This window comes from Suillus bovinus, assembly GCF_016758785.1.
Source record: "Suillus bovinus strain UH-Sbo-P2 chromosome Unknown EDB93scaffold_32, whole genome shotgun sequence".
Classification (NCBI taxonomy): Eukaryota; Fungi; Basidiomycota; class Agaricomycetes; order Boletales; family Suillaceae; genus Suillus; species Suillus bovinus.
In genome coordinates, this window is record NW_024542088.1 from 194935 (window position 1) to 220051 (window position 25117).

General features: G+C 47.5%; 10 protein-coding genes across 10 annotated transcripts; 7 read left to right on the forward strand and 3 right to left on the reverse strand.

Moving 5' to 3' along the window:
• Positions 1–583: 583 nt before the first annotated feature.
• On the forward strand, positions 584–2494 carry EDB93DRAFT_1227248 (uncharacterized protein). Its single transcript, XM_041451235.1, has 2 exons — positions 584–765; positions 827–2494. The coding sequence occupies exons 1-2, from the start codon at positions 598–600 to the stop codon at positions 2027–2029; spliced, it is 1371 nt and encodes a 456-aa protein (XP_041307168.1). The 5' UTR covers positions 584–597; the 3' UTR covers positions 2030–2494.
• On the forward strand, positions 2477–3648 carry EDB93DRAFT_1206746 (vesicle transport protein). Its single transcript, XM_041450996.1, has 5 exons — positions 2477–2664; positions 2720–2811; positions 2868–3046; positions 3097–3178; positions 3233–3648. Exons 1-5 carry the CDS (start codon positions 2643–2645, stop codon positions 3272–3274), a joined length of 417 nt encoding a protein of 138 aa, XP_041307169.1. The 5' UTR covers positions 2477–2642; the 3' UTR covers positions 3275–3648.
• A 905-nt stretch (positions 3649–4553) lies between these two features.
• EDB93DRAFT_1250971 (major facilitator superfamily domain-containing protein) lies at positions 4554–6728 on the reverse strand (the record flags this gene model as incomplete). The annotated part of the gene is made up of 16 exons (XM_041453095.1): positions 4554–4734; positions 4784–4902; positions 4957–5025; positions 5082–5244; positions 5302–5424; positions 5479–5613; positions 5661–5711; positions 5759–5948; positions 6005–6076; positions 6124–6160; positions 6219–6239; positions 6286–6324; positions 6372–6455; positions 6516–6532; positions 6589–6654; positions 6704–6728. The coding sequence occupies 16 exons, from the start codon at positions 6726–6728 to the stop codon at positions 4554–4556; spliced, it is 1392 nt and encodes a 463-aa protein (XP_041307170.1).
• A 280-nt stretch (positions 6729–7008) lies between these two features.
• On the forward strand, positions 7009–8334 carry EDB93DRAFT_475912 (uncharacterized protein). The gene is made up of 4 exons (XM_041456496.1): positions 7009–7154; positions 7202–7299; positions 7354–7968; positions 8018–8334. Exons 1-4 carry the CDS (start codon positions 7122–7124, stop codon positions 8172–8174), a joined length of 903 nt encoding a protein of 300 aa, XP_041307171.1. The 5' UTR covers positions 7009–7121; the 3' UTR covers positions 8175–8334.
• EDB93DRAFT_1149167 (guanine nucleotide binding protein beta subunit) lies at positions 8144–9608 on the reverse strand. The gene is made up of 5 exons (XM_041449612.1): positions 9454–9608; positions 9064–9403; positions 8936–9011; positions 8519–8784; positions 8144–8466 (listed from the first exon to the last, which is right to left on the reverse strand). Exons 1-5 carry the CDS (start codon positions 9560–9562, stop codon positions 8313–8315), a joined length of 945 nt encoding a protein of 314 aa, XP_041307172.1. The 5' UTR covers positions 9563–9608; the 3' UTR covers positions 8144–8312.
• Positions 9609–10191: 583 nt separating this feature from the next.
• On the forward strand, positions 10192–12253 carry EDB93DRAFT_476171 (nucleoside hydrolase). Its single transcript, XM_041456497.1, has 8 exons — positions 10192–10438; positions 10493–10529; positions 10579–10634; positions 10689–10713; positions 10766–10933; positions 10982–11271; positions 11329–11728; positions 11786–12253. Exons 1-8 carry the CDS (start codon positions 10408–10410, stop codon positions 12060–12062), a joined length of 1284 nt encoding a protein of 427 aa, XP_041307173.1. The 5' UTR covers positions 10192–10407; the 3' UTR covers positions 12063–12253.
• Positions 12254–12899: 646 nt separating this feature from the next.
• On the forward strand, positions 12900–15201 carry EDB93DRAFT_1321292 (Alpha/Beta hydrolase protein; the record flags this gene model as incomplete). Its single annotated transcript, XM_041454932.1, has 15 exons — positions 12900–13142; positions 13190–13245; positions 13315–13361; positions 13408–13465; positions 13519–13538; positions 13593–13737; positions 13788–13925; positions 13976–14189; positions 14240–14434; positions 14490–14555; positions 14608–14627; positions 14686–14701; positions 14760–14887; positions 14957–14984; positions 15041–15201. 15 exons carry the CDS (start codon positions 12900–12902, stop codon positions 15113–15115), a joined length of 1449 nt encoding a protein of 482 aa, XP_041307174.1. The 3' UTR covers positions 15116–15201.
• A 425-nt stretch (positions 15202–15626) lies between these two features.
• EDB93DRAFT_1062583 (uncharacterized protein) lies at positions 15627–15806 on the forward strand (the record flags this gene model as incomplete). Its single annotated transcript, XM_041444852.1, has 1 exon — positions 15627–15806. A coding segment is annotated over one exon (180 nt), but the record flags the coding sequence as incomplete, so codon positions are not given.
• Positions 15807–18320: 2514 nt separating this feature from the next.
• On the reverse strand, positions 18321–20617 carry EDB93DRAFT_1149193 (GWT1-domain-containing protein). Its single transcript, XM_041449613.1, has 8 exons — positions 20452–20617; positions 19979–20398; positions 19741–19926; positions 19554–19686; positions 19395–19499; positions 19098–19342; positions 18803–19024; positions 18321–18751 (listed from the first exon to the last, which is right to left on the reverse strand). The coding sequence occupies exons 1-8, from the start codon at positions 20578–20580 to the stop codon at positions 18605–18607; spliced, it is 1587 nt and encodes a 528-aa protein (XP_041307176.1). The 5' UTR covers positions 20581–20617; the 3' UTR covers positions 18321–18604.
• Positions 20618–20682: 65 nt separating this feature from the next.
• EDB93DRAFT_1206760 (Zn-dependent exopeptidase) lies at positions 20683–24134 on the forward strand. Its single transcript, XM_041450997.1, has 11 exons — positions 20683–21072; positions 21135–21681; positions 21735–22101; positions 22159–22251; positions 22303–22437; positions 22491–22574; positions 22625–22884; positions 22940–23059; positions 23110–23219; positions 23271–23740; positions 23791–24134. The coding sequence occupies exons 1-11, from the start codon at positions 20810–20812 to the stop codon at positions 23919–23921; spliced, it is 2580 nt and encodes an 859-aa protein (XP_041307177.1). The 5' UTR covers positions 20683–20809; the 3' UTR covers positions 23922–24134.
• The last annotated feature ends 983 nt before the right edge of the window (positions 24135–25117 follow it).

The window sequence follows — 25117 nt, forward strand, 5'->3', positions numbered from 1 at the left end:
CACAGTCATGATCTGGTGGATAAAAGGAAAAAACGATTGATGATTTCAATTGGATCTCTTCCTACGTGATAGTTACATGATATTAGAGATCCGTGCTAGACGAGGAGGATCAAAACGTACCTAACGGAACTTAAGAACTTGCTCTGATTCCCAGTGTCCGTTCGGTGATGAAATATTCGGACAGCAACTACTTACAGACATGTGGGGTTCAGCCATGTACTTGGATCATATACTTACTGTTGTAAGCAGCGGGCGAGACAAGCGTCGAACAGTTCCATGACATGAAGCAGATTTCGGCTTTTCCGATGTCTCTTTTCAGAGAAAATGCATGCAAAGATGCAGACTTGGGGCCTAGAAAGTTGAGTCGGACACGAGATTTAGTAGCCCTGAGATGGCATAGAGGGCGTGGTGATAGATGAACCAACACATGCCTTGCACAAGCCTCAACCTCCCAAGCATCATTCTGAAGGAACAAAACGTCCGTTGCCCCTCAGTGGGCATGGCATTTAGCAAGCATGATGGTTGTTGTTTGTTGTCGGGACTGCAAATTGCAATGATTAGGCAGCGGAGACCCAATAATCCTACTCAATTTCCTACATGCCTCCCAAAGCTCACCGCGCTGGCGCAACGGGCCTCCCTCGTACACACTCACGTTCATCGTCAGGAGGCTCCTCCAAAGCGGCACTGAACCTTCACTTTACGCAGAAGGATCCTGCTCCAACAAAGCAACCCGAAAGAACGAAGAAAAACGGTTTAATTCATGATGTGCGTCGAATAATAACCCCTCAAAATTTTTTGGTTAAACCGCGTGATTCCTTTCGTTTAGCCGCATCCAAGAAATACTTCGCCGTATCCTCCTCGAGTGAATAGCTCAACACGTCTTGCTTCAAGGGAGCAGCTACCAGTTCAAACACAGCGGCATGTACCTCCCTCAAACCAGCGGCAGACAACGTCAACTGGCAAACCTAAAGCTGGATTTACTATCGCTAGCCAAAGTGCAGATGAAGATGATGAATGGGTCTCTAGTGAGAGTGGGGCAGCGACTCCGAGCAGTGTGAGCTCCGACAGTGCCAGGTCCCAGACACCGGTCGAGACGCACAAACATTCACTCCCCGCGGCTCCGCCCATTGATGAACTCATACATCAACCGGAAACTCCAAGAGCACAGCCGCCCTCTATGTCACGGGTGCCTACCATCCGTCCCCCCGATGCACCAGCTCGAGCGTCATCAGCTGTAGCTATGACAGTCGCACGTGCATCACCAGCTCCAGTACTAGCTGCATCTAGACATCAAGCGAAACAATCTAATCTCTCTCAGTGTCCTTCTCCCGAGCGCCGTATCATGGAGACTCGCTCAGAGAACACTTCGCCTATTCATCGCTCACGTCCACACAAGCGTCAGTCAGTCACACGCCCACCATCTACTCATTCGGCAACAAGCAGAAATGATGCGCCATTACGCCCACATCCACTTATCCGAGGTCAGTCATATGGCCAGGCAACTCCAGTGACACCACGGATGGTGCCTCTCGCCCCACTCACCATCACATCTGAAGCTGCTCCAGCGCATATATCCAGCACCCAGACTTATGATACAGAGGATATAATATGCACTTCGCCGTCCAGTATCAAGACTGCACTTGCTCCATCACCTAACCGCAGAACATCAATATCATCCGCACGTTCGGTGGTCACTCTTCCAACTCAAGCACATATTCAACCACTCCAATTCAAGGTCGTACACGACCGAACTCGCACCCTGTCATCTATGTCATCAACTTCATCGAGCTCTGTGCAAGCGCTGTCATCACTTGCACAGCTTCCCACCACCCGTCCGCCAACGCCGCAATACACCTCGCATTTTCCTGCAGCTAGTCTGTACACCAACCTTGAAACCGTGCACCCGTTACTCCCACCACCCTACCTTAGTGCACATGTGTCTATCCTTGCGCACCGAAGTCCGTTGAGGGAGTCGTATGATAGAGTTATTGCCGCCAAGGAACAACAACGACGTGGCGAGAGTGCTTGAGGTGATGCTTTTGAATCTTAACTGACCGGTGGGATGTCTGTGACACATCTCCTCATTCGCCCTCATTTATTAAACTGACCGATATTTCAGATCTATACATACCATTATTATCAATTTTTCTTTCGTCATTGCACCCGACTTGTGTACCATTGTGGACAATACGATACCATTCACTGTCCCAGTGTCCTCGAAAGCTATCGGCGTCTCAGTCTTTATTTCTTCAGAGTCGTAGCTATGATCTCCTGCCCTTGCAAAGGCCTTGAACCCGAGTGCTCTTGGTATTACAAGACAATCTGACATCTATGTAGAATTCTTCGCCTAAGTAGTCCTCTCCCTCGAGAGATAGGATTATATGTAGTTTTATGTAATGGTATGAGGACAATGTAAGTAGTACGTATACCTGCTATCAATGTTGATGTAAGTGGAAACTTTGAATAAATGTGACGTGTCAGTCACAACTTCCGCACGTTCACATTCACAAAAACCCTATCCAGTTGGGGCACAACTAGCCACGCAGTCTGATTCTCATTTCATTCCACCGCTCTCTCCAGCGATAGTTACGCTTTTCAAAAAACCAGAATTTTTTGCATAAGACACCTTGAACACCGGAGACATGTGGTTGTCTGATGCACAAAGTGCGTTTACCCAAGCTGTCGGCTCTGACTATTGAATGAGAATCATGTACCTCAGAAATCGGCGTGGCCCTTACGACCTTCGGGACACTGTTCATGTTCCTTGGTGTCATGCTGTTCTTTGACGCTGCTTTGCTAGCGCTAGGAAATGTATGCAACCCCAGTTCGCGTCTTCCATGTTGTGCTCACACCAAGCTCTTGCACAGATGCTTTTCTTGTCTGGTCTCACCTTGATTATTGGCCCTCAAAAGACATTTTACTTCTTCGCGCGAAAGCAGAAGCTTCGAGGAACAGCATGCTTCATTGGCGGTATTCTGCTCGTGTTTATGAAGTATGCATTCATTGGAATGATTGTTGAGATATTTGGTTTCTTAAACCTATTTGGGTACGTGGCGCATTTCCTAACGAAGAATTAGACCTGATAGCTAGGTTCAGTGACTTCTTCCCCGTGGTCGTGACATTCCTGCGCCAGTTGCCATTCATTGGCAACCTATTGTCGTTGCCATACATTCGACCCGTAAGAGTCATTTATCGTCATGAATAAACGTTACAGCTAAACCAATGGGAGCAGATCGTGGACCGTATAGCAGGTTCAAGGACGTCGGCTGTGTGAAACAGCGAATAGGCTCATACAACATCAGATACCCACTCGGAATTACAGCGGCATTTACAAATAATCGTCTCAATACATGTCCATGAGATAATTCCTGAGCAGCATTGAATGTCTTATACTAGTTAATGGGATCACGGGTATGCTCTTCCTTCATCATGGTCGAACTTCTCATGCGACCGCAATCAATTCGTCACTTGATGCTATCTTTTAACTGTTCGATCGTGCTTTAGCATCATTGGAGAGCGAGTCGGCCAGACAGAAATCAGCTGCATGCGTTGGTGGACAGCTCGTCGGGTTCCACTCTTCCTTATCTGTTTAACAAACAACAGTACCGTTGAATAGGACAATGTAAGTTTGCTTTCGAGGCCAACAAGCCTGGCGTCGGGACAATATATGTGCGGCGCATGTATGCCCTATCGGTCAGGCCACCTTGTGCCAAGGGGTACTGAGCCCCGCCCACAACACCTAATACACCTTGGAATGAGAAATGCCAGCAGGCCAGAGGAAGTAACGATGAGACTGGTGCTTCCGCTTCCAAGACCCTTTGTACTGAAGATGCACTGACGTTTTGCACGAGAGGAAGAATGAGTAATAGCTTGATAGCTGAAAAGACGTATGGGGCACTCGAAGCAAAAGAGACAGAAAGAACACCCGATGCCCTCGAAACCAGGAGGCAGAGCAGCGAACAACAACACCCGTATACGGTTAACAACAAGGCAAGGTGGATGAAGAGTTGTATATTGCTACACCAATAATCCTGTGAAGCAACATTCAGAAGATGGTCCGTTCAATTGTTCATGTTCAAACATTAGCCAGGACTTCCTCGTTCGTCGTTCCCGGGACCCGCAGGAGGTGCCTTGTTTTCGGACGGCGAAGAAAGGAAGGGCACATGTCTATATGCCTAAAAATGCTCTGACGCTCCATTAGAGGCCAAGAAATAATTTGAATGCAACGAGCCTGAATGATGCTCCACAATGTCATGACGCTGGAACTCCGAGAAATATGTATCCACCCATGTCAGAAACCTTGAAGCTTTGATTGGTGCGAGCTACATTCGGGTAAATCGTAGATCATGTAGCGGTTCAAGGTATTGGCGATGAATCTCATACAAACTCACGTCATTTAGGTATCATTTAGAGATACTCACCGGATGGCAGGGGCATCGGCATCGTTATATACGAAGACATCGAATAATAGCTATAATAACATCTGTGGGGTAGTGAATACTTATAAGGATTGAGGTCACAGTATACTACCGTACTTTATTGTGAATGTATTCTCATGCGACCCTAACTAATTCGTCACTGGACTTCTTTTCACTGCTCGAGCGTCCTTTCGCATCACCAGGGAGCGACTCGGTTGGAGAGAAGTTGTCGGCGGCACGCTTCAAGTTGGCAGTAAGCTCATCGCGGTTGCGGAATGAGAATCCGTTCTTCCTCGATTGGTCGACAACAAGACCACTGTATAGGGTTTAGAACAACTCAAACTTGTAAAAATGTTGGATCTTACGCAGCGTAAATAGTCATGGCGATATAACCTGACATTGGAACAAGATACGAGTGACGGGTATTTGTTAGGTCGGCTAGGGCACCTTGTGCAGGTGGGTACCAAGCCCCTCCCCCGACACCCTGAGTTTAGTGAGAACCTTGAATCGAGCACAGCCAGCAGACGAGAAGACCCACCATAACAATCAGACCAGAGCCCCGCTTGGTGTGCACTCCGAGGTTCTTAGTACCCAGGGTGAAGATACACTAAAAGTACACAAGAAATGAGTTGGGTTGTAGCTTAAAAAGAGGAAAGGACATACAGGATAGCAAATGGATTCGAAGAAGAACAGACAGAAGAGACATGCGACAGCGCTATACCCAGGAAGCTGGGAGATCAAGAGGCAGAACAGGAAACAGCAAAACCCGTAGAAGGCTAACAATAAGGCAGGGTCGATGAAGTTGAGTATCAATACACCAGCAAATCTGTACGTCATTAAATTGAGAATGACAATGAAGGTAGAAAATCGTGTTATGTCTTACCGTCCTACGGTGAAGGTGATCTGGCAGAACGAGAAGAGCTGGCTGGCCTTTGACTGGTCGATACCAATTCCTTGGTCAACGAGGAAGTTGACGGCGAAAGAGGCGACGGTGACTTGCGCACCACTATGCTATATTTAAGGCTCACTATACAGGCTTGAGAGAACGAGATCGACGTACACATAGGCAGTCTGGGCAACGAACCCAAAGATACAGCGATATTGCTGCCAGAAAGGGCCTTGGCCATCTGTAATGCCGGTCTCGTCTATCTCTTCAGCCAAAGCATCTTCTGTGATTTCAGGTAGGTTGCAGAAGCTGTTAAAATTAGGACGGATGTTCCGTCAGGCAGAAACGGGTCTCACAAAAATAGTATATTAAGTACAATGCCGAGGCCAGCAACTGCGAGATAGACCCTAACGAAAGTTTAGTATGGCACTTGCACATAAGCTATCAGACAGACCATTGCACAGTGCCAAGACTGGTCGCATTGGCACCAGTGAAAAACCAGCGCGAAGCGATCAAAGGCCCAGCAAAGGATGCGACGCCTTGGAAGCCTTGACTGAAGTTCAAACGGGCGGCGGCATACTGAGGCGTGCCAAGTACGGATATGTAGGAGTTGGCCGCGACCTCAAGTGTTGAGAGGCCGCAACCTGGGTAGGATAAGATATCAGCAATATATTAAAAAAGCTCTTATGGATTGAATTACCGATTACGAATGTACTCCCGACAAACCCTCCATATGTTTCGTATTTTGCGGATGGCCAGAAGAATACGGCACCTAAGAAATAGTAAGTCTGTGTATTTTGCGAATGAGGACATCAATACCAATGGAGTACAGGCCAAGGCCGATATGAATGCCTTTCTAGTATAAGCAGAATTGATTCGTTATCTTGTTTATGGATCTCCAGATTGAAAGCCACCTTGTATCCTATTCTTCTCATCTGCTTGAATCAGTATTGTTCTGGATGAAACACTGATGCTACTCACAAATGTACCCGCGAATGGCGCCCACACGAAATAAGCACCCTAATTCGCGATTAATAAGAGTACTATAATCAGGACCAGAAACTTACAAAGTATGCCAATTGCAAGAGCGTGCTCTGAAGCTTGGAGATCCCGAATACAGTCTGGAAGTGCGCGTTGAGCACATCAAGAAGCTGTTATCGAACGTTTCGATCAACTGGAGGAATAAATTTGCAAATGCAGGAAATTCATACACCATAGGCAAAACCCCCTGCAGTTCGACTTCGTTATTTCGGCACCAATACCACAAGGAGATCCACGACTCACAAGTAAAAAACAGAGATGTTACAAGAGCGAAGGCAAAGGCCCATTGCCTTCGTCCGAGTTGAGCTCCTGTGGCATTTCGTTCAATCATTGAAGCGAACGTGTGCTCAGTGCTCACCGGTAGTTCCTGTAGGTGGTGCCATGCAGAAAAAGATGGGCGCGCGCCTGTATGCCTGAGAACCATTCGAAGCTTATATGATTGCGGACCGTGATTGCACATTGGAGGTCAGCAAATGATTTGGGTCACCATGGGGCATCGTCGGATCAAGTGAGGCTCCCGCATACTATCGGGTAGTATAATTGTAGTGTGAGTGCTGCGCAAGTCCTAGTATGACCTGTGACCCCTCCACAAACCCGAACGCGCGTTCTGTATACGGACAACCGCGCGATAATTAGCCACGTGTCCTTGAACAAATGATCCTTTGAACTAATTTTGGACTGAAGTACTGAATACCTGTGGTGATCTGGCAAAACAATCAGGCAACCCTCAACATTGCAACACCCACCACGGTCCGCCGTCCTCGTATATCCAGAAAATGTCTTCGAGTATTTTCGCAGAATGGTTACTCGTGGGTTCAGTCCCTAGTATTTCTCTCTCAAACTGAGTTCATCACAGATTCACTACGCGTCGATTAAGAAGCGATCGCCAAACGAAGGTCGCAGACGATGGAAACTTCAGGTCGCACAAAAGTTTTGGGCCCCGGGCGAGAAAACGTTGTCATCTGTGAGCACTGGGCAAATCATATAACTATTCACATGTAATCCCAGGCATTTAAATGTATCTCAGACCACTAGTGCCGCTGGTACTGATGACAATGCGGATTTCTATATGGACAGTGATCCTTTTGACGAAGCGTCAGCTGACAGAGAAGAGCTGGGAATCCTTTTGCGAACTGATTTTTCCGATGAGGCTGCTTGGCTAGCTTTCTGCAGTCGACTTGAAGAAGGAGAGAAGGAGTTTACAGTCAGCCCTTTGGAAGAAGATCCAGACACAATAATGGTCGATCAACTTGAACCCAACAATGCAAGTCCGAGTGCTGTAACTACGACAGCAGAAGATGACAGCCATGAATCTGAGGATGAGAACTCCCCCAGTGCAATCTTTCACATCGTCAATCCATCTTTACCCCAGGAACGTGCTCTGCTAACCAACATCTCAAATCTTGCGGCGCTTCGCTTCTTTAACGACGTGGATGTCAGACAAGCCCCCACTCCTCCACCAGATGCCAAACGCGTCAGGCCTCCAAACAGATTAGTCGACTCAGGTGGTTGGCAGGAGGTCTATGTGGGAAAGAACTTGTGGATATACGACGCCAAGTCCAACAGTGATCAATGCGTGCGAGTGGTCAGTCAGAGCAGCTCGGACATGTATGGCACAGCAACGTGAGGCTGATGAAATACACTTGGTCACCAGTGCTAATTATGATTGCAGGGCCGATAGCTGGAGAGCTAGGGTATCTCACATCTGCGAACTGCAAGTAAACCTGTCTTCTGGCGCGATGAAGATCGACTTCGGAGGCCTGGATCGCTGGGATTATGCGGAACGTCAACGAAACATGCAGGAAGCTGAGACTCCAGAAGTTTTGTGAATGTTCATTAAGTCATAGATTCTACCAGGAATGGAGAGATGCAATGTTTTTTTTTAAGATGCAAGCAGCCAGCTACAGTAAAAACGATGCATAGTAAACCTCAAGGTGTCCTCTGCCACGCAACTTCCCAAGAGGATTTTAAGAGGTGACAGTCCAGACACGAACAAGGTTGTCAGTGAATCCACCAAACAACGTCTGCCCGTCTGCTGACCATGCGATCGACACACACTCAGGTTCCCGTGAGTTAGGGCCAACGTCAGTGAAGCTGGGCTTGAGCTCGTCAACGATAGACCTAGAGACCATACCAATAAGCTAGATGTTATTGAAATTTTGGAAGTACGTACTTGCTCTCGAGGTCAAAGATTTTAACGCAGCTGGCAGTGGCAGCGCATAGCCAGTAGCGGTTGGGCGAGAACACAAGAGCATTGACAATGTCACCAGCCTCAAGCGAGTAAAGGTGCTTGCCCTCGTTCAGGTCCCAAAGCATGGTAATGCCATCCTTGCCACCTGATGCAGCAAGGGAACCATCAGGAGAGACAGAGATGGTGTTGATGTAGCCGGTGTGGCCGTAGTGGTTGGTCTTCAATTTGAACTTGGAGAGTTCCCAGACCTGTAAAGGTGGTTTCAGCACTGGGTGTACTGGGATATTGCTACGAGCGATTCATGGATCTTTGATGAAAAGCATCATCCATCGGGTCAAACAAAGGTATAACGTCACTAGACTAGAATAGCCAGTGAAATGAATCTTCTGGAACGCTCACCTTTACAACCTTGTCCCATCCACAAGACACAATAACAGGGTTCATGACGTTGGGGCTGAAGCGCACGCAAGACACCCTAGACCGTATTGTCAGGGTATGATCTCTATTTAAGCATGACTTCCACGCACCACTCGGTGTGACCATCATCCTTGATATCGTACTTGCACTCTCCAAGGGTGTTCCAAAGTTTGATTGTTCGGTCACGCGAACCAGAAACAATCTGTCTGTTGTCTGCGCTGAAGCTGACAGACAAGACATCAGAGGTGTGGCCAACGAATCGGCGAGTGGTCTGTCCGGTGTTCAAGTCCCAGAGACGCAGGGTGTGGTCCCAAGAGGAGGAAAGGGCAAATTGACCATCGGAAGAGATGACAATGTCAGAGACGAAGTGGTTGTGGCCGTGAAGAATTCGTTTTGGGTAGCCATACGTATCCTCATCGCGAGTAAGCTGCCAAACAATGATGGTCTTGTCTGGGCCTTAAAGTCAACTAACGAAAGTTATGCAAAAATGTCACTCATACCTCGGGAAGCCGTCAGAATCATGTCTGGGTTCTCCGAGGAGGTAGCAATAGCAGTTACCCATCCTTTATGGCCAGGGAGGGAGCCAAGGAAACGCAAGGATTCAGCCATTAGTCGTAGGTCGCTGAATATCGAGGGACGCGGATGAGGATGGCCTAAGATTAGGTGTGACGTGACAGCCACCGTGACCTCAGCTACATAGTTCCCCGGCATATTCCGCCTTATGAATGCATTGTTACGAACTTTCTTCTCAACGTACATGCACTTGATACAGACCAGGACTTAATTTGAACACGGTGAGTCTGCATGACTGTGCATCCTTCATTTATGATGTTATTCTTTCAATATTTGCTACTTCAGAGGCTAGTCCGATGAGACCAATTTTCCACCAAGATCTCTGATACTTATATCCTTGAATGCGCGCCCCAGTACTTTGGCTGACTATATCCTTTTAATAGGTCCGGCTCCCATGAGAAATTTTCCGCGCTATGTATGCAACTGAGCAATTCCATTAATTGATCCATATGCCACTCAGTTCCTGGAGGCTCAATGAGCGGAAATGATGTTTGTTCCACAGTCGTTTCTACGTTAATGCCATCTCCATGCAGTGTTCATGCATGTCGCTCATGATCGTTTCGTCACATTAAATTTCTGAAGTGTCAATTGCTCCGTCACAACAGAAGATAGAGTGGCGGCACGCCGCTCTACTATGTGAATAAACTGCAAACATTCCCTTGCAGAATTTTTGGTCAGCGCGTCCGATTATCGTGATATGGCACTACCTCCGAGTCGTTCCACGCTTTAACACCCTATCATCGCCACGTATTCATCGCCTTCCTGTGGTTTGTCACTGGGTCCCAATGATGGAACAATAACTTTGAAAGAGCGCTTTCTGATTTAAATAAAGGCTTTTTCCTGTTTGTATCGCTCTCATTCGTTGACTACCCAATAATAACATGCAAGGGAAGACGAGGACGCCAATCATTAGTGAGTGGTCGGTTGAACAAGCTGTGCTCATTCTTGCCTGACCATGGCTCGTAGTCGACACTGACCCTGGCGTGGACGACACTCTAGCTATGTATGTCCTCAATTCCCTTCGCAAATTTAAAGTCTCAAGGCATTGACAGCCTGCTTGCTATCACATCACCCGAACTAGAAATCCTTGCGTATATCGTTTCATTCGGTCCGTAAATGCGCTAAGATGGTCTAAAATGGCCTTATCGATATTTGATTACAGGGAATACCGATGTTCACGCAACTTAGTTGAGCCGCTGCTCGGTCCAAGCTTCAAACTAACTAAATGTGACTCCGCAGTGACAACATCTACAAGCTTTACCAGGCGATAGGGCGCCACATTGCGCTACACCCTGAAGATGCCGTAAGGTTTCCAAATTTCTCACCTACAGTCCCGCCCGTCCTGGCTGTTGGACCAGAAGGACCTCTAGAAGGTGGACGGCACTTTGCTCAATACTTCCACGGCCGGTAAGTTTCCATTCGACTTTGGAGATGGGTTCTCATTTGTTGCTGTAGTGATGGTTTATCGAATATAAGCGAACGCCACCCCGACTTGAATGTTGACCTCAAAGATTCGTCTTTTGACCACAATTTTCAACCGGTGAAAGAATCAGGGGTCGAAGTGGCCCTGCGTTTACTTGAGTCACGTCCCGACAGAAGCATCACATATGCGGTCCTGGGTCCGATGACCAATCTGGCACAACTTGTGCGCCAACACCGTCAAACAGTTGTGGATAAAATTGGCCGAGTCATTGCCATGGCAGGAGCCTTGGATGTTCCCGGAAACACTACTTCGGTCGCGGAATGTAAGCAATTAAAGACGTTCGTGAAGAAAAATTCCACTGATCTTGTTCGCTGTGCAGTCAATGTTTTTGCTGATCCTTACGCAGCGAAAGAGCTTCTAGTACCGACAGATCCCACCAGTGGTCTCCCGCTTGACAGAGTAATACTCGCACCCTTGGATATCACTACTATCCACGAACTCCCTTTCTCGCATTATATACAAAAGGTAGACCCTGCGTTCAAGACTACAGCTCAACCGTCGAATGCAGATGGTAAATCACCTCTTGTCCACTTTACCAGCTCTGTTTTCGAACGCACGAGGGAAATCATGCTCCAGTATGGAAAGGATGCACTAGAGTTGCATGACATTGTCGCCATTTGGTGCGCGATTGAGAACCCACCTGAAATCAATCCAGTTGGCGATCTTCCTGGAATGTCAAGTGGATGGGTTATAGCCGAGCGAACATTCGATATTGAACGGTGCGATCCTGCGTGTTCCCGACCTTTTACTGTTCACTTGACATCTTTCATATAAAGGGCCGGGGAAATTACTCGTGGCATGTTTGTCACTGACCGAAGAAAGGATAACACTGCATACGCACCTGGTGCCAATCGGGCAGAGGTCCAAGCTCAACTAGACCTGCGCCGGCTCGGGCACGGGCTCCTCGAGTCCACCGCGCTGCCTGCGAGAGTAGAGATAGAAGACCAGGAACTTGAGCAGAGACAACAGAAAGGCATAGCATGTATCGTAGAAACGCCGGGGCCAAGCGTTCTTCTTCAACTGCTGACACGTAGGGTCTGGGGCATCCAATGATTGTCATTTCCATATGTAGAATGATTAATTGAAAGTGGTACTATACCCATGTGCTTGAACAGATCTGGTAACCCAAGTCAGACGTTAACTTCCTTCAAGTTGAAGCTTCGAGGTTTGAAACGTATCATGGTAGAAACCCTTCTAACGAAATTCACCCACTCAAGGTTTTTACTGTGATGGTCCTCATGCCACCCGCCGTCGACACGTTCACATGCCATACACTCGTGAAGAGGTTGGCATTGCTGTGGAGATTGCACAACACCCTTCGCGTGGACGCCTCCGCTCTCGACCGAACCTCATAATACAGATGTCAAGTCCAGAGAGTATCTCGCCCGACGATATTGCCACTAGATTTGCAGCTATCGAAGAGTGGAAAAGGACTCAGTGAAGAAGTTCACGGCGTTGACGAAGTTGAAGGAAATGTCTTTGATTTGGTTTGGAGCAAACAAGGAACAACTGTACTTTTAACCATACATTGTCATATACGTACATAGCCTCGTAGCACTTCGAGAATTTTGCCAGGTGGCAGAAGCACTTTGGCGATTCTGCCAACTTCTGCTGGCACAACTTATAGTCGCAAATTGCCTCCCCCAGTGCATGCATGACTACCAACAGTTCTTCACCACGGCCGCCGCGTGTACTTCCCATTTCTAGCACACCAGTTCTAAATCAGAGGCATTCTCATGCTGAAGCACTAACGTACGATTGTCCCACCATGTGGACACTCGCTTCCCATCGCTTGATAGCCAGACTTGGAGTGTCTGGTAACTCTATAAGTACCTCAAGTTAATTGGCCGTAATGACTTTATTTAGATTTCCCCACTGGCGTGCACTAGTATGTTTTTGAGAACACTCGTTCGAGCTGGCCTCATGCTATTACTAGCGGCTAGCATATTCATAACCGCCGTATCTGTTGTCCAGGACAATCTTCATACTACGGAAGTAGGGCACATTGAGATTCAATCCAAGGTTCACAATGCAACTGGCATTCGTTTTGTCAAGAACTCAGGAATCTGTGAAACAACTCCAAACGTTATCCAAATTTCTGGTTACATCAATGTTGGAGCAAACATGTCCATGGTATATTTCTGTTCCCTATGTTCCAGATGTAAACTGACACGAGACAGTGGTTCTGGTTCTTCGAGTCTAGAAACTCACCGGAAACAGCCCCATTCACTCTATGGTAGGTTGCCGGGAAGCTGGGTCACACAAGTAATCTAAGTCGAGTCACACCTCTGAACTGCTTTCACAGGTTGAATGGCGGTCCTGGATGCTCTTCTATGATTGGATTGTTCCAAGGTTGTTTGGTTCAATTGCCTTTTGATTTACTTCTAATTTTTCGCAGAGAACGGGCCATGCTTAGTGAATGCCGACCAAAATTCCACCGTTCTTAACCCCTACAGGCATGTCATATCATAGCCGTTTTTATATGCTAATATAACATGACTTTCTACAGCTGGAATGGTCTCAGCAATAGTATGTAGCATGTTGCCCTCCGATTTCGTCGGCAGAGTTGACTTCCTCATCCAGTGATTTACATTGACCAGCCAATCGGAACGGGGTTTTCTTACGGTACTGATACGGTAAACAGCACGGAAGCCGCTGCGCCCTTCGTATGGACTGCATTCCAGGTTTTGTTTGAAAGTCAGTTATTTTCGAAGTATGCCAGTCGAGAGTCAGTCGCTTAACTCGGCTATCACGGATAATTACTTATGCCGGGCTCAGGTTCATCTTTGCCACAGAGAGCTATGGTGGTCACTACGGACCCGGCTTTGTGACCTACTTCGAAGAGCAAAACGCCTTAATTGCTAGCGGGAAGATCGATGCTGTTCCTATTGTTGTCAGCGCCTTGATGATCAACAAGCAAGTCGCTTTCTTGACACACTAATACCCCGTTGAATGAGCATTCACAGTGGCTGGTATGATCCGCTCATTCAGAACATCGCATACCTAGACTTTGCAACTTATGCCCCTGGCTATGGACAGCTCCAGCCAGATGATGTACTGAAGAACATTTCGGATTCCCTCTACGGTCCTGATGGTTGCGTAGCGCAAGAGAATGCCTGCTACGCTGCTGGAACTTCTACCCAATCAAATAAGATTTGCCGGGATGCTGATAATTACTGCGTGAGTAACATACCAATACTACATGTATGAACGTCACTGAACTCTTTCAGATCAACAATGTCTTCACCCCTGCTGTGGGCGATTACGACTCCTATGATATCCGTCAAAATTCATCGTCTTTATTTCCCCCTGAATACTATATGTATTATTTGCGCAAAGAGGATATCATGAAGAAGATCGGTGCTCAGGTCAAGTACGAGGAATGCCCAGACGCACCCTATGAGAAATTTGTGAAGACAGGCGACGTATGTTTTTGTCTGACTTCTTTCCTTGAGTGCTAAATCTACCTTTCTGTTTAAGGACGCTAGAACATGGCTACCCCAGTTATCGGCTCTTGTCAACTCTGGGATGAAAGTTTTGATTTGGGTGGGTGCTTAGTTACTACTTCGTTGTCTGCCAATTTACCAGGGAAGAACAGGCTGGAGATACTGATATGAAGTCCGTTTTCGTGCTGTAATACCTTTCATATGATCCTGACGCTTCTCATTGACTTCAGTTGCAACTGGCTTGGGGTAAGCCATATCGCGTGTTTTGCTGCCAACGTTGCTGAAGTATTGTTCTGGCTAATAGGGCCATGCGTCAGTTCTAGCAATGGATTGGTATGGCAATGAGACGCTCCATAATACTCCATTCACCAATATGACGATCAACGGCACACCTGTTGCGGCCGTGCAGAATGTCGACAACTTCTCCTTTGCGTGAGTTCTTTTTTTGTCTTAGCAGGCTGTTAACGAGAGATAACATCTCATCATCATTTTACATTTTAGACGTGTGTATGGTGCTGGACACGAAGTAGTCAGTTAACTTCTCTTGAGGATGATGATATCTGCTGATGCCTGTTATGTCATTAGGCTGCCTTCCAACCCCAAGCAGCCTTGGAGATTTTCTCGCAGGTTGTTCGTAAGGAGCAACTTCACTCCGTCTGAAGAGTGAAATTGGGAGCACACATTGTTAAATATCCTTGACGTGTTTAAGCAGTAGCCAAACAGCCAAACTTCGAAATCTACATATCTATGTACTTATTACAAGAAACGGAGGTGCCCTGTTACTGTTCCGACATAGATCGGCTCCCAAAAGCTTCCGAAAGCAAGGTACGTGCAAGGTGACGTTCCTTAGTCATCCACGGACCCCAGCAATTCCTCCCAAACTTGTATTCCTATTCCTAAGCCGAGTAAATCTTGTTGTTCTCGTCGCTGATCCCGTTTTGCTCGATAATCGCAAGCGTTCAGTCTCACCGATCAGTCGTGATGAAGGTATGCACACCGATTTTGCTTGCTCTTCATTACACCACCTTATGCTGACCGTCTCTCTAGATGCTCTCTTTCCGGTGGCAAAGGTATAAACTATTGGATTCACTTTACTCTTCCGCTGACTTTGGATCGCAGGTGCTGCAGTAGACAAGGTTGCTGCTCTTGAGAGAGCTGGTGTTATAGTGACCCTGTTGGCCTCATTGGCATGAATGTCAAGCTCATGTGCCAGGACATCGAGTTTGTCGCAGACCGTTTGTTGGTGTCGCTAGGCAATGATAAGGCTGGCAATGCCACAAATTCATTCGACTTCATGGACATGATCTCGCTACAGGGGAAGACCAACTTCCTCGATTACTCGAAGGCGAACGTCAACCACACGAATGCTAAGACCGATCGGATCAGGTGCGTGACCGACTCGCAGCAATGCCCAGTGGACACGCTGACCTTTTTCCCTACTTCGAGGGTTACTGTGGTGCAGCATTAGCGCCATTGCAGCGAGGTGGCGCTGTTTGTAATGTTGCATCTTATCGTCGTCGAGTTCCAGGTAAGTCTGAAAAACTTTAAACATTGTTAATACATATTACGGGTACTAATTCTATCATTCTAGCTGTGAATATGCGTCAACAACAAATCAACCACTATCTCCGCAGACAGCCTGGCCCTCTCATCGATGAGCTCGCAAGTTTGGCACTGACAGAACAGAAACACTCTGGTCTCTCACTCTCTACCCTCAAAACCCTTTCGCTGTAACGAAAAACTGTCAAAACGACTGCGCGACTTTTGTCACTTTGTCCAAATCGAACTCGTTTTTCCCTAATCACTGGCCTACTCGTACCCGAGGACCCTTACGGTTCGCAACTATATCTACTCATGTACATTTTGATACCTACAGCGAATCATACCCAGTTTTCCCGCTCCAAAGTACTACTCAGAAGTCTCCTAGAACGTATCTGTCTCAAAACGTCCCATCAGCCATCTCAGCATTATTGCTCGTATCTCGTATCTAACCTCTCTCTGTTCACAGTCCCCTTCGAACTCTTACAGCATGCATTCATTTGCATATATCCATCTTTCGCTTCCCAGCCGCTGAGACCTTTCCCTACAACATACCCACAGGAACGTGATTTCCTTCGCTACTTCTGCAAGCTGCGTCCTTTCCGCACAAATGTTGATCGGTACGAAATGCGCGAGAATGGTACTACGCACCACCGCTTTTTATCAAAGATTAAATGAGGTTTCAACTCCTCATACTTTTTTTTCGTTTTTTTTTGGATCCTTGTTTGTTGTCCGGTGGGGCGAGGGTCGCCCTATGCTGGACAGTACATACGTATAGTAAGTCATGTGCGTGGCTGTGGTGTTACAACCTTTTCTTTCAATTCAGCGCGTTCTAGCTGGACCATCAATCGCAAACAGTTTCCCCTCCGATCGGTTGACATCATGACATTTAACAGATGTCAAGGACCGACGCTCAAGGAAACCATACTTGACCTCCACATGGAATCGTTAAACTTACAACGAGGACAAAATGATGAGACGTAAATAACGCAGTCACAAGGTATACATTCAGGATTTTGAGATATCTCTCTATCCTAAATTCTTCATTGCTCAAGCAGCAGTAACATTTACTCAGAAGCAAGCGTTTCCGCAACGAACTACCTACGTGTGGTCTCATTAACCACCCTGCACCAATGAGAAAGCAGAAACATGACTCACTGTACCTATGCGAGATCACATAAGTGCACCAAGAAAGGCTACCACGCTGGTGAGACAACAAATTCTGGATGACACTACTCATACTCACCTCGTCAAAATTTGGGTCATCTTGTAGCACGCACGTATAGCCAGAGCAGCAATCTGAGCTTGATTTGCAATAGGCAGGATATGTGTGGCATTCAGTTTCAGCACTGACAGCCATAGACGTTGTCAAAGCGGCAACAACGGCGAGGACGACTTTGAAGGAGAAATGCATTATGTGTGAGGTGATCTCGAAAATGGATTAATTGGTAGGAAGACTGGGTGTCTTTACTTCTCGAGCACTATTCTGCGCAGAACTTATAGCAGATGACATTAATTTGACATGCCAGCAGATTGCTGATGGAAATTTGTAAAGCAGGCAGGCACTTCTCCTGACACAGCAAACGTTTTGACTTAATGAAATCACGCGCATGGCTGGATATATTGGCATGACGGGGTGGACGGTATCTCGTGCTTATATACTATCCCTCCCGGCTGAGTCGTCACCCCCACAAGTCGTCACGACCTAAATATCTCACTCAATTCTTACTTCCACACAGAATTTACAACTTCAATCAATGTTTCTAACATGTACCGTCTATTGCGAGGTTGAATGACCGATTTTCACGAAGAAATGGTGAAGTTCTTTGAAAGCAGCCAAGGTCACGCAGACTCATGCTGGTGACAGCCAGCAGAACGTTGCCGTGGCGAGTTCTAAATTGATACGACGACTGGCTGTGACGACTTGTCAGTGAGCCGACGCACTCGGAGGTGGCTCGACAAGATAGCCGCTCGAAAGATAAATCACGAGCATCGCGTGATCCTGCATATATATGAGCAGCGGATCCAGGCAGCTTTGCATCAAAGAAGCTGCGTCGGCTCACAATGTAAGTTAGTATTCCACCCTCACTTAGTAACTGCAGGTTTTTACTACCCCATCAAACTAGGTATTACGCACATTAATTCTCATTCTCATGTAGCACATCTTGCACCATACAACCATTTTAATCACAGCCACACTTTGTACTATATTTCACGCTATACCGGTCAATCACAATCATATTTTTTGCTCACATTCCTGAGGCATTGCCGAGCGGGCTTAGAAATGGCAGCTTTGACCTACTGTGACGAAAGCGTTACTTGACGACTTGTGGGGGTGACGACTCAGCCGGGAGGGATAGTATGTTAGATATGTTAGATGTAGCGAACTATTTTATGTATGTGGTGCATGCATATGTTGCATAACCCCGCGCGACAGAATTTATACCACTGTACCTTAATTGCACTCCGAACGACCACCAGCTTGGGACGTGATGCGTGATGGGCTAAAGACCCAAACAAGCGGGAAAAAAAACGTCTCGCAATAGCATCAACTTGTGGAGGCTCGATTGTAAGAACAGTTCATGCGATTTGATATATTTTGAAATGACTTCACATCTTCCATAACAGTTTCCTTCTACAAAGCCATGCGAAAACGCATATGCTCATAGCGTATGCACACAATAAACACATCGCTTTCATGTCACCCACGAACATAGTCCGGATATTGAGATTGATCAAACCGGTGGCCACATTTGACTGCATATAGATGTCAGGACGCCAAACGCAGGTGATGCTAGCAAGACGAACCAGCAAGAACAAGATGAATGAATTCTTATTGATAGCCTCCAACAGCGCGGGCGCGCTGGTTTTTGATCCCTTTTCTTCGATGAGGAGCCGTTTGCCTGAAGGATCGGTTGGATCTCGTATCTTTAACGTTCTCGTGGGAAAGAACACCATGTCGAGTAAAATGTAGCCAAGGATGAAAGAGGTGTTGTAAGCCGCAACCCAGAGGACATATGAGAGGTTTGCCTAAGAAATCATCTCAGCGAAATGAGACTTTCAAGTGAAATTGTGCACGCAAAGCAAAACAAATAGGACGAACCATTCTTCTTGAAACTTCTAAGCCAAGCCTCACGAAAGCCAGAAGCATCCACCAAACCACTGAATATGACAGCAACTCAATAACGATCTTTGCATTTTGTCTAGGTGCTGAAGGATCAAGTTTTCTAGGTTGGTAAGAGGATGGTCCGTCGAGTAACTCCTGCTGCTGCTTCCGGAAAAACGAAGGGGAGGGGGGAAGTATGACAGTTCCTAAAGATAGGCCGAGTATGTGGATTGAAACATAACCTGGTGGAGAGGGATTAGAAGGTGCACGTCCTATAAGAGTAACGAGTGGTACCCAGCAAAGACAGCAAGCCCTCTTTGTTCGCAAAAATAATGTTGCTCCGTGAAGCGTTGAGCAGAAAGTCCTTCATTCCTCCAGATGACAGTGTGAATTGATGCACTATTGAAAAGGCATCTGATTCAAGTTTCTTACGACAGCAGGGCTATTGCTTACGAACTCCAATCCAAAGACCCAGCAGGGAGACGGGGATATGCAAGATGACAGGATGCAGCAAGACCTCGATGATAGGCAAAAGCGCAAGCGTAAGGAAGAAATTCCAATGTACGCCGTACTCTGTCACATGTTCCTAGTCACAGCTGTTAAGCGGCGGGTGCGACATGGAACCTATGCAAGATCCTACAGGATATTCGGTGCCTTTCACGAGCACGACGCGAAGAATGCCTAACACAATGATGGGTATCATCTTGCGGGAGACGGACTTCAGTTTAGGAAGGATCGGAGCCTGGAGGTAGGATATGTCTTTGATGATTGGGATCGCAGACACTACGCCTTGAGAGAATACAAACGAACCAACGCCGATGTCCATCTATGAACCGAATTGTGTGAAAGTTGAGGAACATGTTATGTTCTGGACGCACCAAAGAAACACCATACGTCTCACACTTTGCTAGAATACGGGGGAATACTGGAAAATCGACGGCGAGTATACATAGGATTGTCATTAACATCATGTGAGCACGGTAGGTGGTCAGAGCAGGTAAGAGTCTGAGGGATTGAGATGAGTGCGTTGGTGGAGTTTCTGCTCGACGTCTTCCATTTGGCGAAGATAATTCATGCTGACTTTCAGCTGGTAAAGGCGTGCCTCTTTCAAGAGGGGGGAAAGAGAGCAAAATAAGCATTGGTGCAAGCAGGGGGAGAGACAGTGCGCCAGGAGCTTCCGCAAATAAAGTCATAGACAATAACAGAGGCATGACAAGTATTACAAACTCTGCCAAGAAATATGCAGATCCAGATACTTGAACACGCGAACGCAGTGCTGAATGAAGGGCGACGGAGGACTGAAGCATGATGGTCAGCTTATTGAAACAGAAACATGCGTAGGGATACACACTAATGCAACGCCGCTTATCATATTTACATGGAACACTGTCGAGCCAGTCATCCCAGAGACAAAAGCCTCCTTCGAGGCCTTGTAGTCATTCATCGTGGTCTGCAATATCGTCGGTTGCCAATTATACATAGAGATCACGAGCCTAGCACCCAGTCTTGGGCCGCCGGCCAGGCAAGCTTGTTATTTACATAAGCTGTACAGTAATTATTAGGCACAATTAATAGCCTGCCTCCGACTCCGATGACACAGGACGACACAAGTTGCACATGATCTAACACTTCTGTGAATCGGTACACATAAATGCCATGCAATTTCATTGTCCGAATCCGAGTCTCACGTCCTTTCATCCATCTCCAGGATGAATACAGAGAAGAACGAGCAAGGAGGTTTCTATCAGCAAAGTTCTAAGGAGCTGCTTCCGCACCCTCCAGGTCTAGTTCAAGCCCGGAGGCATTCAAGGGGGCCTGCCTTTCGCAAGTTTCTCGTTTTTGGAACCTTCACTCTTATCTGTTTTCTACTTTACAAAGCTCGCTCTATCTCCTGCTTCCATGGTTTGAAGAAAGACAAGAAGTACTCTGAATCCTATGACAGTTATGTAAAGCGTATCGAGGAGGGCTATCTGTGAGTACGAACTTCATGCTGCGCACTGCACATTGGGGTTCTTTGTTCATCATGATATGCAGTGCCGTTCCATCCACGGAGTCTGCACTTGCAGCCTCGCGCGACTACGCCACACACCCACATTTAGCTGGCGCAGTGGAAGACTTCCAGGACGCAAAAGATATCCTTGCGCTCTTCCAGTCCGAGTTTGGTATCCCTACGCCTGATACTGAGCCCATCTACCCAGCAGGTTCCCCTGAGTCCCGCGAGGCAACTCTCGGCACAACCTCTAAACTTAGCAAACCAGCCGCATGGGTTGATATTTATTACCCAATTATGAACACAGGAAATGCGGATAGCATGGCTCTCGAGCTGCTCGGTGAGAGCGACCAGCCCATCTGGAAAGCCGACTTACTTGAGGATGGTGACCCTCGTGACGAGACCGCTGCCAAGTACAAGCATTCCGTTCCACCGTTCCACGGCTTCAGTGCTGCTGGAGAGGCTATCGGTCAACTGGTGTACGCCAACTACGGCACCCATGATGACTATAACAAGCTCATTAGCGCCGGAGTTAACCTCACAGGAAAGATCATCCTAGCTCGCTATGGTGCTAATTTCCGTGGTCTTAAGGTGAGCTGTGTGGTATATCCAATGACAACGAATTACTTATCTCAGTCAACAAGGTGAAAGGCGCAGCAGAGCGCGGGGCAGCTGGTGTCCTGATTTACTCTGACCCTCGAGACGACGGTAGTGTCACCGTCGAGAACGGATATGAGCCGTACCCCGCTGGTCCTGCCAGAAATCCCACATCAATCCAGCGTGGCTCAGTTGTGTACATCTCGATCTACGCTGGTGACCCCACCACGCCAGGCTATCCTGCATATGAGAATGCAACTCGTATTGAGGCAACTAACATTCCAAACATCCCAAGCTTGCCGCTTTCCTGGGCCAACGCCAAACTTCTTTTTGAAGAGGAGCTCGGTGGTGTCCCTGAGGGTATCAAGTTAAACGGAAGAGTTGGAAGCAGAAAAATTAGGATGGTTAATGATGGTATGCGATTGCGGTTGCAATTACCAGTCGGACTTGTCGCTAAGCATAGTCGTACAGTGAACAGCAAGATCACACCTATCTGGAACACCATGGTTGCAATTCCTGGTCACATAAAAGACGAGGTCGTCCTCCTTGGGTGCCACCGTGATGGTTAGTTTGTGCGAGCTTCTTCTGTAGTGTGTACCTTATGCTTTGACGTAGCTTGGGTTATGGGCGCTGCGGATCCCACATCGGGCACTGTCTCTCTCCACGAAGTTGTTCGCGGACTCGGGGCTCTTTACAAACGTGGATGGAAGCCATTGCGTACCATTGTCATTGCCAGCTGGGATGCTGAAGGAGGTCGGTGTGATTATTCATTATCAGCAGCTCTCCTTATTCATAGATGCCACAGTACGGTCTCGTTGGAAGCACTGAGTGGGGCGAGGATTTTGCCGACTGGATACAGGAGCATGTAGTCTCCTACATCAATGTCGGTATGTTCGTCTGTTTTGTGTCTGTACTGTGTGCTTAAAGTTGACAACAGACGTATCGGTTTCTGGTTCTCGCTGGGAAGCATCTGCTTCCCCTTCTCTGGTCCACCTTATCCAGCATTCCGCCCAAGACGTCCCTCACCCTACTGATGCCCAAAAGACCCTATGGGATGCATATTTTGATGTTGGTCCTTACGAAGGCCCTGTAGATGCCGATTTTGCTCGCATGTGGGATAAAAAGACCTCCAAAGAACCACGAATAGGCCCACTGGGATCAGGAAGCGATTACACAGTCTTCCTGCAGAGACTTGGTGTTCGTCTCTTATCTTATACTCCTGCTGCACACTTTACCAATCATGTCATTGTAGGTTGCCAGCTCCGACCAGGGCTTCGGTGGTACTCCAACAGACGCGCCTTACCACTATCACTCTGTCTATGACTCGCAGATGTGGCAAGAGGTGTACGCAGACCCTGGTTTCCACAAGCATGTGTGTTGTCACACGTCATCCTCGCGTTTGCTGATCTCACCTGCGACTAGGTTGCTGTTGCGCAGAATTTGGGTCTGTTGACATTGCGTCTTACAGATTCCATAATCCTCCCTCTTAACACCACTCAGTATGCGCTTGAGCTTGACTCCTACGTCGACATGTGAGTGTCAGCAAATGCAGTCGCATTATATGCCTTGCTAATTCTTTCCAGCGTCATCGAGTCTACTCGCCGCGAAGAGATTCTGCCGGATCTTTTCCCTCTTAGGAGGGCCATTGCATTGCTGCAGGACGCAAGCTTTAAGCTTGACGAGGAGAAAGTTGCTGCCGAGGAGGCTTTTTATAAGGCTTTGAAGAAAGTCAGTCGTGTCCGGAACCCTCGCGTTGTTCGGCGGATCATCCAATGGATCAAGGAGCATCTCGGTGTTGGTGCACAGGAGGTCCAAGACTTGAGGTTTGGCGCACTCGAATGGATGTCGTCTGTAACAGAGACGAGTATCTCGGAAGCATATATCTGCCGGTCGCGTGGCAAAGGCCCGTTATGCGAATTCATACGGGCAGCTAAGAGAGTCAGAGCCGCTAATCAGAAACTCATGGCGTTTGAACGCGGGTTTCTCTCTGAGGATGGCATCAAGGATAGGGAATGGTATAAACATTTGGGTGTTGCTCCCGGGAAAGACCTTGGTAAGCCTCTTTGTGGTATTGTTGTGCAGTGTGCTTAATGATTTTAACAGGGTATGCGCCAACTACACTGCCAGGCCTAACGGAAGCTATTGTCTATGACGAGGATCGCGAACTCGCCGAGTATGAGGTTGGTCGACTGGCCACACTCATTGAGAACCTCGCAGACTTCCTTGAGGTCTAAAGTATACTACCGCTTGTAGGCTTCCAGGCCAGCAATCACGAAGTTCAATATGAACCTGCTTTCTTAGACACTATTCAGTGTCAGTCTAGTGAGTCCGAGCGAATTGGTAGCGGCAATCGAAAGATGCATACGCGATTCTCAGCCTTGTCAACCATTCAGACGATGGAGCAGCACTCATATTATGCGAGAAGAAAAATCCCGCGGAAAACGCCCAAATGACTTTCCAGTGAGCATCGGTGAGACTTGTACTAATTGTGCTGAACGATAAAGTTATGCGGTCGTAATGATATCCATTGAATTGCAAATCCTTGATAGACATATTAACCCTATAATTTCAGCTAGCCTTCGAAGCAAACGTTAGACGAACGGATTCAAGATTGTAAGAAAATGTCTGCGCAGTGCGTTCTGTCTTCGTATGACCTCTATTAATCGAATCAGACTCGCGATATGCCAAACGGCGGCTCATGCACAGCGGTCTGCTATACTCGGTCGACAAATCATGACCTCGCAGCAATATTAATCTGCATCTGATGTGCATGTTGTGGTGTCACAACAGACATAGACACTGTCAAAGTAGCGACAACGACGAGAAAAGAAACGCATTTTCTGTGCGAGGTGGGCCGGCGCCCCCGTAATATGAAATATTTTGATGGGCATCTCGAATGCTATCTCTTATAGCCACCTTTCGCAGAATTGTTATTGCTGTCAGATGGCAGGAATGTCGGTAGAATCTGCAGCCTGGAGCGTGTTTGATGGATTGAAATTCAATCTATGCGTGTCGGCGCTAAGTGTCACGCGGGAAGTAAGGCGGCGCGCACTTGTGACCAGTGCGGCCGAAGGTTAGTAAAGGTTTTTTTGGGAAAAAATCCGGAGGGTTTTTCGGCCCGAAACATGCACCCGAACTGGGTAGCAAGGTGAGCTGTGACGGGGCGGGTGGGCCCCGATCAGGTCACCGACATTGCAAGTGTCGAGTGCAGTGCGTCGGACAAAGGTAAGTAGTGGATTACATAATGTAACTACGAAGCATTTGTCTGCACCCCTGAGAGAGGGAGTGGCGGGTGGGTGCAAACAAAAACGAGGCTTTGCGGCGTGAGCATACTGCAAGCCGAGTCGAAGCGGTACCGCTGATGTGGACGGCGGGAGCAAGAGCGCTGCGCCACATCGCTTACTAACACATAGACTAAATTCTACGCTGC

Coding starts and splice junctions, on each gene's coding strand:
- EDB93DRAFT_475912 (XM_041456496.1), top strand. CDS start 7,122: ATGTCTTCGAGTATTTTCGCAGAATGGTTACTC. Junction 7,155..7,201: donor TTTTCGCAGAATGGTTACTC/GTGGGTTCAGTC, acceptor AGTTCATCACAG/ATTCACTACGCGTCGATTAA. Junction 7,969..8,017: donor GACATGTATGGCACAGCAAC/GTGAGGCTGATG, acceptor TTATGATTGCAG/GGCCGATAGCTGGAGAGCTA.
- EDB93DRAFT_476171 (XM_041456497.1), top strand. CDS start 10,408: ATGCAAGGGAAGACGAGGACGCCAATCATTA. Junction 10,635..10,688: donor TGCGTATATCGTTTCATTCG/GTCCGTAAATGC, acceptor ATTTGATTACAG/GGAATACCGATGTTCACGCA. Junction 11,729..11,785: donor CGAACATTCGATATTGAACG/GTGCGATCCTGC, acceptor TTTCATATAAAG/GGCCGGGGAAATTACTCGTG.
- EDB93DRAFT_1206746 (XM_041450996.1), top strand. CDS start 2,643: ATGTGGTTGTCTGATGCACAAA. Junction 2,665..2,719: donor GTGGTTGTCTGATGCACAAA/GTGCGTTTACCC, acceptor CATGTACCTCAG/AAATCGGCGTGGCCCTTACG. Junction 2,812..2,867: donor CTTTGCTAGCGCTAGGAAAT/GTATGCAACCCC, acceptor GCTCTTGCACAG/ATGCTTTTCTTGTCTGGTCT.
- EDB93DRAFT_1227248 (XM_041451235.1), top strand. CDS start 598: ATGCCTCCCAAAGCTCACCGCGCTGGCGCAACGGGCCTCCCTCGTACA. Junction 766..826: donor AAAACGGTTTAATTCATGAT/GTGCGTCGAATA, acceptor CCTTTCGTTTAG/CCGCATCCAAGAAATACTTC.
- EDB93DRAFT_1149193 (XM_041449613.1), bottom strand. CDS start 20,580: ATGTATAATTGGCAACCGACGATATTGCAGACCACGATGAATGACTAC. Junction 19,025..19,097: donor TAGAAGTTTCAAGAAGAATG/GTTCGTCCTATT, acceptor ATGATTTCTTAG/GCAAACCTCTCATATGTCCT. Junction 18,752..18,802: donor CATTCATCTTGTTCTTGCTG/GTTCGTCTTGCT, acceptor ATCTATATGCAG/TCAAATGTGGCCACCGGTTT.
- EDB93DRAFT_1206760 (XM_041450997.1), top strand. CDS start 20,810: ATGAATACAGAGAAGAACGAGCAAGGAGGTTTCTATCAGCAAAGTTCT. Junction 22,252..22,302: donor CCTTGGGTGCCACCGTGATG/GTTAGTTTGTGC, acceptor GCTTTGACGTAG/CTTGGGTTATGGGCGCTGCG. Junction 23,220..23,270: donor CTTGACTCCTACGTCGACAT/GTGAGTGTCAGC, acceptor AATTCTTTCCAG/CGTCATCGAGTCTACTCGCC.
- EDB93DRAFT_1149167 (XM_041449612.1), bottom strand. CDS start 9,562: ATGGCTGAATCCTTGCGTTTCCTTGGCTCCCTCCCTGGCCATAAAGGA. Junction 9,404..9,453: donor GATTCTGACGGCTTCCCGAG/GTATGAGTGACA, acceptor TTTAAGGCCCAG/ACAAGACCATCATTGTTTGG. Junction 9,012..9,063: donor GATGATGGTCACACCGAGTG/GTGCGTGGAAGT, acceptor AATACGGTCTAG/GGTGTCTTGCGTGCGCTTCA.